The sequence below is a fragment of the Podarcis raffonei genome, chromosome 4, assembly GCF_027172205.1.
Source record: "Podarcis raffonei isolate rPodRaf1 chromosome 4, rPodRaf1.pri, whole genome shotgun sequence".
NCBI classification, from domain to species: Eukaryota; Metazoa; Chordata; class Lepidosauria; order Squamata; family Lacertidae; genus Podarcis; species Podarcis raffonei.
Genome location: NC_070605.1, coordinates 57,228,139 through 57,246,094, shown reverse-complemented (window position 1 = coordinate 57,246,094; position 17,956 = coordinate 57,228,139). Strand labels below are relative to the sequence as shown.

General features: G+C 42.0%; 1 protein-coding gene across 2 annotated transcripts in view; it reads right to left on the bottom strand.

Moving 5' to 3' along the window:
• Window positions 1–17,956, bottom strand: part of ABCG1 (ATP binding cassette subfamily G member 1) — a 43,150-nt gene that overhangs the window by 5,625 nt on the left and 19,569 nt on the right. For both annotated transcript variants that reach the window (XM_053386789.1, XM_053386790.1), the window contains exons 3-9: window positions 10,566–10,683; window positions 8,884–9,016; window positions 6,252–6,302; window positions 5,303–5,448; window positions 4,017–4,140; window positions 2,696–2,810; window positions 522–670 (exon numbers count right to left, since the gene is read on the bottom strand). In XM_053386789.1, coding sequence (XP_053242764.1) covers window positions 522–670; window positions 2,696–2,810; window positions 4,017–4,140; window positions 5,303–5,448; window positions 6,252–6,302; window positions 8,884–9,016; window positions 10,566–10,683 — 836 coding nt within the window. The remainder of the gene's footprint in view (window positions 1–521; window positions 671–2,695; window positions 2,811–4,016; window positions 4,141–5,302; window positions 5,449–6,251; window positions 6,303–8,883; window positions 9,017–10,565; window positions 10,684–17,956) is intronic.

The window sequence follows — 17,956 nt, the reverse complement described above, 5'->3', positions numbered from 1 at the left end:
GTCAAACTGAAATTTTGTTTTGACTCCCTCCCTCCCCCAAAATCCCATAGCATTGAGAATATTGGAAGAAATCAATTAAGGAGAATGTGAATATGAATGCTTTCAAACAAATTCAAGGGTTGTATAAAACTAAGTTTTGTTCAGAGAGGACCCACTGAAACAAACGGACTTCAGTTAGTCATGCCCATTGAATTTAACAGAACTACCCTGAGTAGAATTAACATTCGATATAATCCCAAGTTAGGAGAATTTGCTTAACAAGCTTGCTTAGAAGTCTTGGCTGTATAAAACATTAATAACAAAGTTCATTTCCAATCAAATGTGTCCTCAAATGTCTGGTTTGTGTAACCTTGATGCAATGGCACCAACCATGATGCAGAATTGCCATTCTTGAACTGCTTATTTCTGGCTTATGTCAGTAGCATTGACCCCCCCCCCCCCGAAGGCGTTTGAAGGGCTGTAGCAATTAGCTTGATCCCCTTTCTGCAGCCATTTAAAGTAATAATTTTCATCTAAATTACCTCTTCAGATGGTCTGTGCCATAGGAAAGGGTTAAGTTCACTTTCTCCCCCAGAGTTTCTCTTGAAATCGGCATCGCACATTCCCTCTCGGACTGCCCTTACTAGACGACTGTTCTGGTCTCCATACTCTCCGGAGGCAACTTCCATCACTAAACAGAACAGAAAAGAATCATTCTATCCACCTCCATGTGAAATAGTCATGGAAAAGGCACAAAACAATCTCAGCTGGCAGGTATATTCAGAAGTGGGTGCAGAGATATTTTTGCACATTTGTGTAAATGGTGGGCCCTAAAGTTCAAAGGGTAGCAATAGCTATCTCAATACTCCATGCATTTGAGAAAGTGGGCTCTAGATTACAACAGCTACTGAACTCAGGATTATTTTAGATGAGGCTTCTATCCTACTGGACCTCTGAGGATGGTAAACTGTGTTCCACAGGGGGGAACGAAACTGTACAGCAGAAATAGGGAACCTGTGCTCTTTCAGATGTTGTTGGAACTACAAATCCCATCATTCCTGACCACTGCTGATTGGTGGGAGTTGAAGTTCAACATCTTAAGAGATATTAACCCCTGCTATTGCTATTAAAGCACTATGAAAGACAATTGCATCTGGGACGCAGAAACTGCATCCTGAAATTATTTCAGAGAGTACGAAATTTTGGAACAAAATCCAGCCATGGCAATCTAAGAAATTCAACAATCCCATGGTCATAGCAGGTTTCTGGGACATGGAAATGCTTGTAGCATCTAAACCCGTGATATTTTACTTCTGAAGAAATGCAGGTCACGAGTTGCATGCAGAGATACAATATGAATACAATGCAGCCTGTTCATAAGTTATGATGAACACATGATAGGGGCAGGGGTTGCAACTCTGTAAGCCACACACCCCGGTATGTTCACTCCATGTGCAACATCATAGGGCAAACTAAGATTATTAGACAGTTCCTGCAGAAGGTCACCTGCTCTTCAGACATGCAGTACACACTATACTGGCACTTTAGATGAAAGCTGGACTATAGAAGTAGCTTAAAGCATGTTGCCTCCTTCCCCAATGTGGTGCCCGCCGAATGTTTTGGACTACAGTTGCCATTATCCTGTAGTCCAAAACATCCAGGTGTAACAGGTTGCAGAAGTCAGGACAGTGATTGTAACAGCTTTGAAATATGTTATAGGCTTAATCGCAGGACTAAGTAAGTGTAACACCTTGTAAGACCAGACCCATATGATTGTAATATACAGTGGTACTTCTGGTTACGTACTTAATTTGTTCCGGAGGTCCATTCTTAACCTGAAACTGTTCTTAACCTGAAGCACCACTTTAGCTAATGGGGCCTCCTGCTGCCGTGCCGCCGGAGCACAATTTCTGTTCTCATCCTGAAACAAAGTTCTTAACCCGAGGTATTATTTCTGGGTTAGCGGAGTCTGTAACCTGAAGTGTATGTAACCTGAAGCGTATGTAACCCGAAGTACTACTGTATAGGGTTGTCCACTAATTAAATAATTATCATTGAACACCCCCTGACATTTATTTGGTTACCTTAACTTTATACGTTGATGAAATGTAGGGGTGCCATACGTCCGGAATACTGCAGTCGCAAACAGGTGTAAATTGGTGAAATGTCTGGGAAAATCTGGACATATGGTCGCCCATGTCGGTAGTGTCATTTTTGATGATTTTCCTCAGAAATAGTTAAAAAATGTCCCCCCCCAAAAAACCCCCACCTCAACAACTTTGCCAAAAAAAAATCTCCGGATTTTCACTTTTTGAAATATGGTAAGTCAGTTTGAAACTTTTAAAATATCAAATTTATTAGCAAGTCCAGCCACTACGGTTTCAAAATTCAAATAAAACTGGACTTCTTGGATTTTTCTATTGAACAGAAGGAAGAACTTCAGGTAATTCAGATTTTTAAAATCATTTCAGTTGTTCTGGGGAAATGATGGTAGGAAACGAGACATGACATTGCCTGCGCCCAAATTTTTCATTTCTAAGAACTTATTCATGTGCTGAGTTCAGCATGCTTGCCTACCACTAGAGGGTGTGATTTAACAAGAAAGAGTTTTATCATTTTATGACATATATTAAAAATAAATTTCCGTTTTGCTCTCAAGAGCTTGTTCAAAACAAAAACAAATAAGCACAACCAAGAAATCATTCCATTTGCTCACCAAAATCTGCTGGATTGTGGTACGTTGGACAATTTAAACCCAAATCTCTCAAGTAAGGGACTAGGTTTAACACTTTCCCACGGTAAATGCACTGCCCTTGGCTCAAGACATAGAGCTGAAAGAAAGAAAAAGAACAAATGATAAATAATACTCGAGACTGGCTGCCTTGTAAACCTATTCAGTAAACCACTATCTGATCAGAGGGGAAAGTAGCAAGATTCCTTGCTAAGAGTCTAAATCAAAGGACACTGCGACACAGCAACGTCCGAGGGATTTTAGTATACTTATCAGGAAGCAATGTGATTTCTCAGAAGTAAGTAGTCTCAACTCTGAGGCCTTCACTTCTGGAAAACACATGAAGGGTTTTTATCTACTAAACTCTGTCTTCAGACACATAGTGGAAAACAGGCTGAACATGAAACCATCAAAGAAAGAGGAGTAACCGAGTAAAATTGATTCTATAATTGTCATTCTTCACTTGCTTTCCGCTGAGGGCCCCTCCGGACTAATACTTCATTGTAGGTGCATTCTGCAGCACAGTCCTGATACAATGGATCCCTCTGCCAGGACTCTGCTGTAAACTGCTCCCTCCCTTGCAAAGGAGTTGCAGTCATGTTGGGGTTTATTTGCATGCATTAGCAGATAATGTTTAATGAGGCCCTCAGAGCACTTTAAAGTGTCACCCAATCCCAGCTGTGGCTCCTTGGAAGCAATTTTTCCCAACTGGAATGACTGAAAAATGTGCTGCCGTGATCATGAAAATCACCTCCAGGGTGGTGTACGTTAGGTTCTCTGTGTGAATAGATCCCCAGGAACCATCAAGATCCAACCTATCAGTCCATTGACTTCTCTGTGACACAAGGTTTCCATATAAAAAGGGGGTGTCGACATGCAGGCATTTTCAAACAAGCAGCCTCCCAGAGGAACTTCTGAGGTAGCAAAATTTCCTGAGTATATGTGGAGTAGAACTGCCACCTCAGCACAGAATAGCCATGGTTCTGTGGGAGTGCATCTTCTTTCCATCCAGATAGGGGTGGGGAAGCCCCCTCTCTGAATGACTCTGGAATGCCACTGCCAGTCAGCATAGATACCACTGAGATTGATGTGCAGCATCAGCCTCACATGAAGCTTATGCAGCGAGGAAAAGAGAGAGGAAAAATACATACTCTTGGCCATGAAGTGAGACTGGGAAGCTATTCTATCTGTATGTCAGTGCAATGAGATCTCAGATACAGTATTGTGGCCTAGGAAATTAGATGCAGCTGTGAGTGCACTCTTTATACATCCATGCGTGTGGCAAAAAAGAAATCAAAGTAAGTACCTGGTCAAATTGCTCAAAGAGTTTGGCACTGGGCTGGTGTATAGTGCAGATAATGGACCGACCACCCTGTGCTAAAGCCTTCATCAAGGAGACGACTTGAAAGCAGGATGCACTGTCCAGGCCGCTAGGAAGAAAAGGAGTTTGTCAGGCTTGTTTTTTTCACTCGCTGATGTTCATAATAGCCCCTTTGAATTAAAAGAACAGAAGCTCCACAATCCCAACAGGGTTTGGGTAGGAGGAGACATTTCCAATGAGCTGCACTGGCTACCACCATTGGCTCTCCCTGGTTTTTCACATTTTAGTTTGGCAGCTACAAGATTGCTCTTAACATCTTAATGACTTCTGTTCCCTAAAGCATCCTTCTCGCTCCATCTCACTTTCAGCTTTTCGTATCTTGCACTTGTTGGCCAACAATATACCGGTACGTCCTAGTTTTCAAAGGATCTGGGACCTTACACATCTCAGTACACTTATGGCTGCCACTGTGGGCTTCTGTTTTATAAACTCAGGGTTCCCAAGCCCTGGGACACCACATTTTTGGTTCTGCATTGCAACTTCTGGGTGCCCTATTAACAGCACTGCTTGGAAGTTGCCTGTGATGCACTGGCAGCCAGAGATTGCGGCTGAAGGCATCACAGCAGGAGAAACAATGGCACCAACTGTCAGCAATCAGCAGAATCAGAACTAGTGAAGTCAGCATCATATTGTATATTGAACCATAGAATTGTAAGGTCAGTCATCTGGTTGAAACCCCCTGCAATGCAGGAATCTCAACTAAAGCATCCATGATAGACCTCTACTTTAAAAGGTACTGGTGAGCACATAAAATTCCTTGTTAGGAGTTTGGGGGTGGGGGTGGAATGGAGGAAGTAGAACTGGAACCATATAAACAAAGCAAAACATGAAATGAAATAAAAACAGAAAGAGTTCAGGAGTGGGGAGATTAAGGAAGCGAAGGAACTACCTTTGGATGGAAGAAGGAATAATTAGATTGAATGATAATCAGTTTTAAATAAACTAAAACCAGAATGGGTTGTGGGGATTAATGAAGGGAAGGGATTGGCTTTGGATAAAAGATGAAAGAATAATAGGGAATAATAATCTACTACATGCATTCTAGCAATCAAGTATTTAATTTTTTTTAAGTATTGGTTTTCTGCCTTGGCCCCATGCACTTTCCCACATGACCCTTGGAGGGTGGGCCATGGATCAATGCAGTACTGCAAGCCATGCACTAAATAATGATGATGATGATGATACCATCTTTAGGTTGGAATACAAATTACCTGGTAGGTTCATCAAAAAACATAACTGGCGGGTTGTTCACCAGCTCCAAAGCAATAGCGAGACGCTTTCTCTGCCCGCCTGAAAGACTTCCGGTCCTCGTAGTGGCACAGGACAGCAAACCCAGAGCTGTCAGGATCTCCTTTACCTGAAATGAGGGACAACAAAGTATTTCAAAGGGTCTTCACAAGTGCTGTCCACATTCAACAGGGCGGGGAGACTCCAGCCTGCAGACCAAATCAGGACCCCCTGTTTGGTCCACTGGGGCAATTTTCAAAAACCAAAAAAAGCAGATGTCATATCTGATGTCAGGTGTGGGGCAGGTAGAGATGTGTCTGGATCAGCTGCATGAGCCAATCCCTGCAGCAAGCAGGATTGAACCCCTCCCACCCATTAGTTGATGTGTGGAGAGTTCAGTCCTGCTCGATTTGGGAACGTTCATCAGTGAAATCTCTTTAACTCACTGTTTGCGACGGTCTCTACAACAATGAATTGCCTTTCAGCCACATACCCCAAACAACTATTTATACTGCTGTCTATACAAGATCAAAAGCTGAGCTGCAAATCTAGCTAAAATATAATATCCAGCTGTTAAATGAAGCATCCTTATAATTGTCTGAACATTCCTGTGAGTCCTTTCAACATATTTTTCTTTCCTCTCTTATTCTTACATTGAGTGAAATTTAACCATTAACTGCTGGTTCTATAAATGGTAGGCAAGCAGCTGGGGCTTCTTTTTAATAAGCATGTCTTCAATCTGCCCTCACCCCAAAAAGCACAAAATTCGAATAGTTTATCCTAAATTCCTTTGTTACTGATATAAAGAGTGCTGCATACATATTTCATTCCCCACAAGCAAGGAGGAACTAATTTTTAGCTCAGTTTTCACAATTACATTAAAAATATTCAGTATGTTTCAGATTTATTCCTTGAGCAAAGTACTATACATACCATTTCTCTCCTGCCTTCATCTTTTTCCTGAAGTTTCAGATGAGCAGATACCTGAAATAGTAGGCCAAACATAATCCTTGTTAGACACTCATCTCTGAAGACTCCATCAACTATCAACATGATTGACTAACTACAGTTCCCAGGATGCTTTGGGGGATGCCATGACTGTTTAAAGTGACATGATACTGCTTTAAATGTATAGTGCAGATGTGGCTTAATTCGGAGCCTTCTCTTAGATAACTGAAGCTCCTATACACAGGATGCCTTTGAGATTAGAATGCTTTTCAAACAAGCAATGCTTCTGTCTTGAGGAAGTGCAATCCAGCAAGAGTCCTTTACCACCTCTTTTCCTCCTTGACTCTGTATTTAAATCGTTTCTCATGATCAGACAAACCTTAGGAAGAAGAGAGTTGCACGAATGGCACACTTGGGAAGATTGGATATCAGTTTGATGAGAGAGGAGAACAAATTGATAAAACACCGTGTACACCTCTCATCCCTTCAGACTATAACTTGGTTCAGCTTGACTCAAGTTGCTATGGAAAGGTAAGGTTTACTCATGTAAACATCTTACATAGGCCCCACTGTATTTAAACATAAGGAGGAAGTCCATATTTTTATTCAACGGGAAGACCCTCTTTATGTCTCCCTCCCTGCAATTTCCTGGTCTCTCTAAGAACCAGGAAGTTTCAGAGTTCTGATCTTTGAGTCAATGAATTGCTTTCTGAATAAACAATGGGTGGGTAATCACACAAAGACACTTGGACTTAAGAGCCTGCTGGATCTAGCATCCTGTTCTCAGTGTGGCCACCCAGATGCCTTCTGGGAAGCCTGCAAGCAGGACCAGAACACAACTGCACTCTTCCCACCTGTGATTCCCAGCAAATGGTATTCAGAGACCTACTGCCACTGACATAGCAAAGAACAGATGAAGGTGTTGACAAAGCAAAAACAGTGGCCAATAGCAGCAGATTTGTTTTATTTATTTTTTCCTTTGGGCAGCTGCAATTAAAAAAAGAACTACTCTGAATCTTTTGATCCTAGAAGATATGTTTAAATAACATTTAAATAAATATTTCCCCAAAAAGTCCTCAATATAATAATGCATTTAATCGCTGGAAAAATGAGTAGCTTGTCTTTGACCAGGCCATCCCAGAGCAGTTGACCCTGTAACTGAACGCTCTTCAGGTCTCTGCACAAAACTGCCAAGTGGATTTCACAGAAGCCTGGACAACGGACATTTTTAGATTTGTCAGCTCAAATCAGCCTCTCTGGCACTAGGCCAAAGGCGGCTGGCTTTGCCTCCTAGCCCAGTGTTTGTTTATGGAACAAGCAGCCTTGTTGAGAGGGAAGTGAAGGAAGAGGCAAGGAGTGTGTATTTTGGTCGTTCCCAAAGACCTTGGACTATCATTAAACTGAAATGACAGGGAGATAAGCTTTAGTTAGATGCATCAGGCTAGAAAGGATATTTCAAAGACCTGCCACTGGCAAGACAGGCTCTTCTATACAGGGAGCCACACTTTCTATGCACATTAGAGTATTAATGTGTTTTTGCTTTATATACTGCAGCTGTATCTTCTGTGTGTAAACAAGTGACTTCCAGAATTGAAAAGCAGGGGTGCAGAGTAATGGATGGCCAGCCCTTTAATAATACAGATTTGTAACTCAGGCTCTTTTCTTAAAAAAAGAAATATGGATACGGTATCTATTTATTTTTCCTCACAAATTCTCTTCTGAATCCCCTCCACGAAGTGAAAAAGGCAAGTGAGGCGCTTCTCGTTGCCCTGTTGTGGATGGTAGTGGAAGGAGAAGGCCTTCTTTGTAGTGTTGCTCTGATCATCAGCCTGCACCTATAGTCACAATAGTGGTTCCCTATAGGCGTGGACAGTCATCACATTACTGGGCTTCTGGTACCCAGGCCTTTGGAAAATCCAATTAAATTCTACCAGTGCACAATGTCCCAGACAGTGTCCCCCCCTTAAAAAATGTTTAGGGGTACTCTCATTTTGACTCAATAAAACCTCCATTTTATAGTTCAAATCGGGGAAAATAAATACAGTTAATGGACAAAAGTACAAAGATTCATAAAATGTTTAGGGGTATGCATACCCCTGCGTCCCCACAGAAAAAAAGCACTGGTCCTAGGGTTGTTTGTTTGTTTGATGAAAGCCTGCTGTTTTTTATTGTTTTACTGTTCATGAGGGTTTTTAGACATGTTGATTGATGACCTTTTCCCTAGGTTTTATAATCTTAATTGTATTTCTTTAATTATTTAATGTTTGTTAACCACTCTGGAAAGTTTTGATCAAGGTTTTATCATTTCAGACATGTTTTATTGATTGCTTATTTAATGCTTGCGCTCTGGGAATTATTTTGAAGAAGGACAGTTTAGAAGTTCGGTAAATAATGAATAAAATGGGACTTCTTCCTTTGAGCTATAAAACAAACTTCTCATTGTCTGCTCCAAGGCAAGAGCAGAGTGGTCAAGTCTAAAGACTGCTTCACTTTGCAGCACTTAAGCCTGCAAAGAGGTTTGTCAGGGTAACAGCACACAGGGTTAAGCCTTATAAAGGATCAAGCAGTCCTGAAGCCACAGTCATGGGGAAGTTCAGGTGGAATATGGTTCAATTACCATCATGGCTTCTTGGACAGTAAGATGTGGAAGTAGCATGTCATCTTGCATTATGTAACAGGACACTTTGCGGAAAGAGCGCAGATCACGGGGTTGTCCATTGATGAGGATCTCTCCTTTCATCCCAGTCTCTCTGAAATTGGTCAAGAAAAGAAAAAGAGCATGAAACTTTCCTTCACATCCTTTAGGGGGAGACAAAGCTAAGGGCTGGCTTGTACTTAGGGACTGACTTATTTGTCAAATACAGTTCTCTGTTTCCCATTTTTCAGTCTTGAATTCTGTTCTCCACATTTCTGCACAATTTCTGCCAGTTTTATGCATATAATATTTTATGAATTCGTAGTAAAATGATCAATTTTCATTTAAAAAAATCCTCATGGAAGTTCATCTGCATTTTGATGCAAATTTAGCCTTATGTAAGTATGCAGATTTGACTAATGTACTCACTTTTGCAAGTGATTTCCCCTAATACAATGCATTGTTATGGTATTCTCACTATCATGTTAACGATTATGCACTCTACATTTTTGTAAACATTGCTTGGCTAGAAAATTCCATTCCCAAATTAGGAGACGTGTAAATTTTGAAGGATAGCTATTCTTTGGTTCTTAAAGTGTGAATTAGGCAGGTTTGCCTTTAAAGGTGAACTGAACCAAATTTGTCTCCTACCCCTATGTGCACTTTACATTTTTTAAAAAAGACATGCAAGTCAATTATGCTTCTGCAGATGCAAGTAAACACAATGTGTGAAGGGATCTCACTCACTCATCTGACTCACCGAGAGCTCCAAGGCTGTTTTGTAAATCATGAGATTGTAGACAAGTCCTACGTTCAGAAGACTGCAATGAGCAAATCAGCCCTCGGAGCAGGTGGCATAGTATTTACTTCTAAATCTCTGGAGTTCTCTCAATCATGCAGCACAATGAGTGAAAATATTTGTCTTATCAAAACACTTGTAGACTTTAAACCAGGGAATCCAAATCTGCAGGAGCAGGTTTGAGCAACAGTGTTGCTGATATGTATTAAGGCTTTTTTAAAAAAATATGTTTTATAAATGCAAGGTGAAATATTTGCTTAAGAACAAGGATTAGACCTAAGGTTCTTCTATGTATTATAAGGTAAAGGTAAAGGGACCCTTAACCATTTGATCCAGTCGTGACCGACTCTGGGGTTGCTGCGCTCATCTCGCTTTATTGGCCGAGGGAGCCGGTGTTTGTCCTCAGACAGCTTCCGGGTCATGTGGCCAGCATGACTAAGCCACTTCTGAACCAGAGCAGCGCACGGAAATGCCGTTTACCTTCCCGCCGGAGCGGTACCTATTTATCTACTTGCACTTTGACGTGCTTTCAAACTGCTAGGTTGGCAGAAGCTGGGACCGAACAACAGGAGCTCACCGCGTCGCGGGGATTTGAACCGCCGACCTTCTGATCGGCAAGTCCTAGGCTCTGTGGTTTAACCCACAGCGCCACCAGTGTCCCTGGCAGCAAATGCAAGTTTGTGATAGTGAATAAATATGACAAAGAAGGTGCAGCTAATTCTGGTTCTCCAGTGGGCATAAATGCATTCTACATACGTTTACAAGCACATGTTTGTCATCTCACATATTACAAGTTTAGCTGCACACTTAAAATTAGTTATATTTAAACAACATAATGTGGGAATTGACCGTTGCCCTCACTTACCTGTATCCTGCCAGGATGTTCATGAGAGTTGACTTTCCAGCTCCAGAAGGACCCATAATGGCCACAAGTTCTCCACTGCTGAACTTTCCTGAAATTCCTTTCAACAAGGTCTTGAAACCTGCAAAAGAAGGTGGTGCAATGTTTAGAAGTTTACCCCACGTCTTCCTAGTCATTCTAGCAGATTAGAATCTGAAGTACTTGCATCCCAAGATTGATTTAAGACTCAAGATGTCGCTAGTCTCTACACAAGCTAGACCTTGTCAGGTAGCCTCAATTTAAGTGCTTGGTTTAATATTCAATATGTAATAAAACTATGCACTGCGGAGAGAACTTCTCTGTATTTTTCCATTTTCTTGAAAAATCTTACAAGGAAAACATAAACAGCGAACATTTATTTGTTGTAAATAAAAGCTCTTTACCATTTTATTACCTACGATCTTTTCCCTAGTAGAGTTGTCTTAGCATGGTATTTCAAGCACGCTACACCTTTCTGGGTTTTGTTTATCTATTTCTTCGTAGTTTAAGAGGCAGAAATTAGGTTGTTGCAGCACCTACACTGTTGACATCAGGCAAGTGCCTTCACCGTACTCCTTTTGGTGCCTGCTAAAAGCATTTTTATTTAGGCAAGCTTACCCAGATATTTTCCTGCCAACCTAGCAGTTCGAAAGCACGTCAAAGTGCAAGTAGATAAATAGGTACCACTCTGGCAGGAAGGTAAACGGCGTTTCTGTGCGCTGCTCTGGTTTGCCAGATGCGGCTTAGTCATGCTGGCCACATGACCCGGAAGCTGTACGCTGGCTCCCTCGGCCAATAAAGCAAGATGAGCGCCGCAACCCCAGAGTCGGCCACGACTGGACCTAATGGTCAGGGGTCCCTTTACCTTACCCAGATATTTAGAAAGTTGATGCGAGCTTTAACCTCTTTTTAGTTTATTATTTCAACTTTTTGAAAGTCTCAAATCATTGTTTCTAATTCTTCTTATTGATAAAATGTATTGTCTTGTCTCTTTTTTTGAAAACCGCTTTAAGTTTTGTTTGTTTTTACAATCAAGTGGTGCATAAATTTTATGACATGATAAATAAATAAAACAGTGAAACTAAGATATTCACAGGATATAGTGATGCCCATCATCTAAAATGGCTTTAAAAACGGGATTAGACGAATTGATGGGTGAGAATACTACCAATGGCTACTTCTTAACTTCCAGGATCAGAGGCAGGTTGCCTCTGGATTCCAGTTGCTGGAAAATGTGAGTGGGAGAATGCGATTGCACTCCTGTCCTGATGATTGTGGGCTTCCCAATGGCACTGAGTTGCTGCTGTGAGAACAGAGGCTCAGCTAGACTGGTAAAGAAAAAGCGATTTATATGTGTGGTATTACACTGTGCCACGAGATGGCGACGTGGAGTCTTGTTTTTTTTCTACCTGTTTTCCCTGTTTAAATATACAACGCTTTAAACTGAAACACTTCTTTGATGTGTCTAGATCCAGGCTAGGATGCTGAACTAGGTGGGCCCTTGGTCTCATCCAGCACGACTCTGCTATGGTCACAGAACAGCAGGAAGCGAATGTGAGAAAGCAAGTTTGACATTCAATAAGTCAATCATTTTCATCTTCATCAGCCATTGAAAAGCCAGATTTGAAAGAAAAGGCCTAGAGTTTGCTTGTAATGTCTGCATTGATTTTAGCAGACTGCTCCAGCTGCTATACCCCCATCATTTGTGTTTATACAGACATTTTGACAAACATGTAAGAGGTTTACAATGTACTTGGCTCTTGAACAGTGTTGAAAACGCAAGCCTCACTGATTTCCAGGAATCTTTACAGTATGAAAAGGAGTTGAAAGCAAGATAAAATGTCACTCCGTATCCACACACCTTTCAAAAAATACCAACTGCATACTGAAAAGCGCTCATCATAAATTATTTGTCAAGGTGCAACCTTAAGTGCATCCCGCAAGCTGCGTTTAAGCTGCCAGTGTTGAAGAAGGTTTACAATGAACGCTGTCAGAGATGTCCACCTCCAAACAAGAATAATGTGTGCTGGGTGAGAACATGTAGCAATTGTTCAGGAAACGTCACTAGCTTGATGGAAATGACTTAACTGCAGAAAAAGAAAAATAGAAATTTGGATCCAGGCAGTACTGCAGGTATGCGGGAACCTGTGCTCCAGATGTTGCTAAACTACTGACATGTCAGACCTGGCCACGGTGATGTATGCCATAGTTACATCTCTGTTGGACTACTGCAAATTGCTCTCTGTGCAGGTGCCTTTGAAAAATGTTTGGAAGTTTCAGCTGGCCCAGAATGCTGCAGCCAGACTGCTCACTGGGGCTAGTTGCAGGGAACATGTTACTTCCTTGTGAAAACAACTGGCCACTGGTCTGTTTCTGGTCACAATTCAAAGTGATGGTTATCACCTATAAAGCCGTATGTGGCTGGGGCACAGGATACCCAAAAGATCTGTATCTCCCCTTACTAATCTGTCCAGGCGCTATGATCCTCAGCTGAGCATCTGTGATGGCCTGGAAATCCGATTCAGAGGCTGAACCGGAGGAATCCCAGCCTGCACAGGAGTCCCCGCCTCCAGTGCCGGCTGAGCTGGGGCAGGGCCTTGATTCTGAAGCGCCTGCACCTGTGCCGGATCCTCAGGAGCAGGCACCAGGTGAATCCACTCTGGCTCCAGAGGCGATTGAGGACGCATTGCCTACAGGTGCGCCTCTCCCAGCCCTGTTGGGGGAAGGTGAGTCTTCCCCTGGGTCCAGTAACCCTTCGGCCTCTCCTGAGCTGCAGAGGCTCAGGGCAGAGAGGCGGAGGGAACTGGTTTCTCCCAGGAGGAGTGCTTGCCTTAAGGCCAGGAGAGGCGGGTCACCTGGGGGCCGGGACCGCCCCTGGCCTCAGAGAAGATAAAGGCCAGTCAGCCCGGTCCCAGGTTGCGGGAGCAATGTCGTTGAAGAGCTGTTTCGGCCAGCACCCAGTCCTGTTCCTCCAGAGTTCCTGTCCTTGCCCGGCTCCTCGCTTTGGACCCCGCCTCGCCCGTGGAGAACAGACTACCGACCCTCGACCCAGGTCCTGGACCTCGCCCCACGGTAACCTCCCCCCGGGACCAGCACAGCATCTTTTCTCGGTCCCATCAACATCAGAGGCACAGCTGGTGGTGATACAAGAGACAGACTTTTCTGTGGCGGCTCCCATACTGTGAAATTCCCTCCCAAGAGAGGTTTGACGGGCTCCCTCCTTGTTATCTCTCCACTGGCAGGCTAAGACCTTCTTTTTCAGGTAGGCCTCTGAAAACTAGGTGCCAGTGATGTTGACCACTGGGCTGGTATCAGGGCAATCAGTAACTCAGTGCCAGTTTTAATTGTGCTTTATTTTTTAACTATTGTGTTTAACTAGTTTGCTTTCATGACCTTGTCTTTTATACTGATGTTTTTAAAATGTTGTAAGCTGTCTTGAATCCCAGTTCGAGAGAAAGGAAGTTACAAAAAGACAGACAAACTACAACTTCCATCATCCCTGGGCCATTGGCTATGCTTGCTAGGGATGATGGGAACTGAAGTGCAACATCCTCTGGTAGGTCACAGGTTCCCTTTGCCTGCATCACTGTGTTTCACAACTGGCCTTACCACATTAAGTAACTGTATTTTCCCAGGATTTCACAACTGGTCTAGCCACGTTAAGCAATGTATACACTGCTGCCTCCCCACAGTATTTAACCCAAGCGTAAAAACATTTATTTATTTATTTATTTAAGGGGAAGAGTACAAAATGAATTAAAGAACTGGATTTTGTTAACGAGCATTTCAGGCTACTGAGACCCTAAAACACAATGGCATGCATTATTCTTCTCTGGAAATGGGTGAAAGGTCTTGTTGCCTATGAAGGTCAACCAAGTAGAGACTAGTTATCTATGTAATACCAGCATTGTGCCCCTTATAATCCCTCATGGAAGATTAAAAATATTCAGACACAGAAAGAACTAGAGCCTTTCTCTGCTGCATAACATTTCGAGGCTAATCTGATTTAGAATCTGTTGACCCATAAATTCTATATTGGCATTGCATGCTTCCTGCGATTATAAACACTGGTGCTGTCGGGGTAGAATTTTCGGGCAAAAGTCTAAGACCTGCACAAAATGAATACCTTGCATTGCTAAAAACAAAACAACAGTAGCGGAACGGAATTATGCTGACCAAGTCACCATTTGTGATCTAGAAGAGACACCAAGAGATGCCCTTCTTTCCTCCACAATATATGCTGTCTTACAAAAATGCCTTCACCAGTTAATGAAAAACCTAATCAAATGATGTGTATACAAAACAATCCTATCTCAAGACACCATCATGGAGTCCCAAAATATAAAAAGCTTGTGGGAAAGTTTCCTCAAAAAGTGTAGGAAGTAAATATGATTTCCAAAGGGATAAACACTATTATTGTAAAACTGTGGCCTAAGGAGTTAGAGAGAGATTATAAGCACTGATCTCTTAACTAAATCTCTGGCATAACAGCACAAGGCACTTATATGAACCATTATCTAAAAGCAGGAATCATTCAGGTAAGAAACTATGGCATGAACTGGGGGGGGGGGAAGCAGTTAAATTGTTAATTTAACTAAAATATAGATTCCAGAAACTCTTGTATACCCCTTTAACTTTATTGTTCTCTCAGAGCCATGGATTAAATTTCAGGTAGGCATTAGATCTGACAGACTGCATTGTGTTGTTAAACAGAAGGAAGTCTTTACAAAGTAAGGTTTATGGATCTTTCTAAAGCTGTGCATGCCATACTCCCCCCCCCCCAGCAGCAGCCTATTCATTGTATAAATTTAATAACTGGATAATGCTTTTCTTCAGAGAAACTAATGAGACGTGACAACCCACTAGGCAGTTGGACCCCTAACACTATAGCACTATAGCATGGCTGGCCATTTAGCAGATGGTGTGACCTCATGCTTCCTGCCCAACTACAAGTCGTTTACCACAAATTCATCACTGCCGTATTAGTATGTTGTATGTACGTCAACTTAGATTTCCTTAGGAAGTGTGAAGTTCTTTAAACTTCTCTTTACAGTAATTCTCTCTTAGCAGTAATCTTGCTGACGTTATCCAAAAATCAACAAACTAGTAAGAGCACAGATTGAGCCCAAAAGGAAGAGAAAATACCACATAATTTGGGGCTAGCGGGCCATAACTTTACTGGTACTATTTCTTAAGCCATTTAAAAGAGGGGTCACCAGCCCACCATCTGAGGGTGCCAGGGTGCCTACAAAGGTCTTCACTGGTGCCCTCAGGAAAGTGCTGCAGACTAAGTCTCTAGTCCTCCTAGAAAAAATGTTATGAAGCAAAAAGTTCAGAAGTCTTTTGTGTTTGACGGGACTTGATCCCAGATAAATAGCTACAATATGACAGTCTAACTGGAGCCCTCAGCACACATTCAAAATTTGAAATGTACCCCCTGGTCCAAAAAGGTTGTTGACTCCTCTCTTAAGGGATTTGTGGCTAAGCCAGTGTTTCCCAACCTTGTTTGGACTACACTTCCCATCATCCCTGACCACTGGTCTTGCTCGCTAAGTATGATGGGAGTTGAAGTCCCAAAACAGCTGGAGACCCAAGGTTGGGAAACACTGAGCTAAACCGTACATTAACCTTTTTGACTACCTCCATCTATCCCAGTGCAGGTATTCCTCTTGGTGAGATAGCAGAGACCATCTCCCTTCACCTCAGTCTTCTCATAAGCCAGCTCCTCTGACTTGGAGCTAAAGTCTACTATCAACAACTTCAGCAATTAGAATGAAAGGAAACCAAACAACAGCAAACCGGAACCTTCCAAAAGTCACCAACATGCTCTTGACACAACAGCCACAATTGCACAACACTCCAAACCATAATTTGGAAGAGCATGAATGAGTTAATGCTGAGCTCATACATTTCCTCCCCCCACTCCGCCACATGTGAAGAGTAATGTCTGTTTCCAACTGGTGTCCAAATAGTGCAAACTATGGTTTTCTCAAACCAAAGTCTGCTTGTAAATGAGAATCAAAAGATGGTTTGGGGTCTTGGTTGTGAGTAACTATGATAGGCAAACTGCCACACTAAGATCCACAAGTCTCTACTTCACACATTGCCCCTGAAGTGGCAAACAAAAAGTGCACGTTGTCTATATTTCAGCACAATGCATTTCTTTGTAATGTGTAAATAGATTCTGATACTACCAATCCTTTGTTTCCTATGAGCTACTGCCAAGGTTTGCTTCTTTAATGCCAACATTACAGAAGAAAGACAACCAGTTGGTAGGCTTGGACTTGTGTGGTTGGAGAAGAAAGCTTGACATAGAAAAAGCTATAACACTGAAATTCTTCTTAATATTATTAGCGAGGATGGCAGCTTTCATGCTTTAAAAAAATAAAATGATCCATTCTCCTACACAGATATAATTTTCATTAAATGTTGTCTTAAAAGATTATGAAAATGAATTTTTCAATAAGACAACTTTGTCAGGATCTGGTTCTTAAAAGCAGGTGCTGGCATTGTGTGAGAAGCAACATAAAGCTAGATATAAGTAGATACAGCCACATGCCTGCAATCCAGAGCAGAGAGAGAGAGCCTCTTAAATGGGTCAATGAACGATAATAACCCTGCTCCCACCAGGCTTCATGCAAGTGACTCAAGGATGTATTCCACATGGCAAGCTTCAGGTCTACAGGTTTGAGGAATTATGAGTCAGAATGTGTCTTGCTCTGTGCGTTTGTTTGCCTCCAAATAAGGGGGAAAGTGATGAGGTGAAGTTACATGATTTACTGTTTTAATCTTTTCTGTGAATTTACAGAATAGCTTCTTTTCAAGCAATTCAAGCCTTATGTAAACATTTGGCAGGTTATTATTGTTAGAAAAAAGATCTTGCGTTTGCTTTTGAATAGGAGTCTTACCTGGAAGGATCTCTCTCTCTTAACACAAAGAGACAAGGCAGGCACCTGTGGTCATAAGGATGACTCACAAACACAACAGTGGAACACCTACTGGGGCTGGAGAAAGATATGCCTATGCCAATCAAGCTGCCACCGATTAGATTTTGTGATTCTATTATGAGCTAAAGCCCAAATATTCAAGGGTTCATAACAAGGCCACACACCAATCAAAACTATATACATACATACATACATATATACATACATATATATATATATATACACACACACATATATATACATACATATATATATATATACACACACAAACACAAACACACACACACACACACACACACACAGACAGAGGCTGACATCCAATGGTGCTAACCTGCCAACAGGATAGATTTCCATGAATGAAATGGGGTTTCCCATTCCACTCTCATTCTCTGCAGCTCCGTGTGTGCCCACAAATCAGTTCTGGAGGGT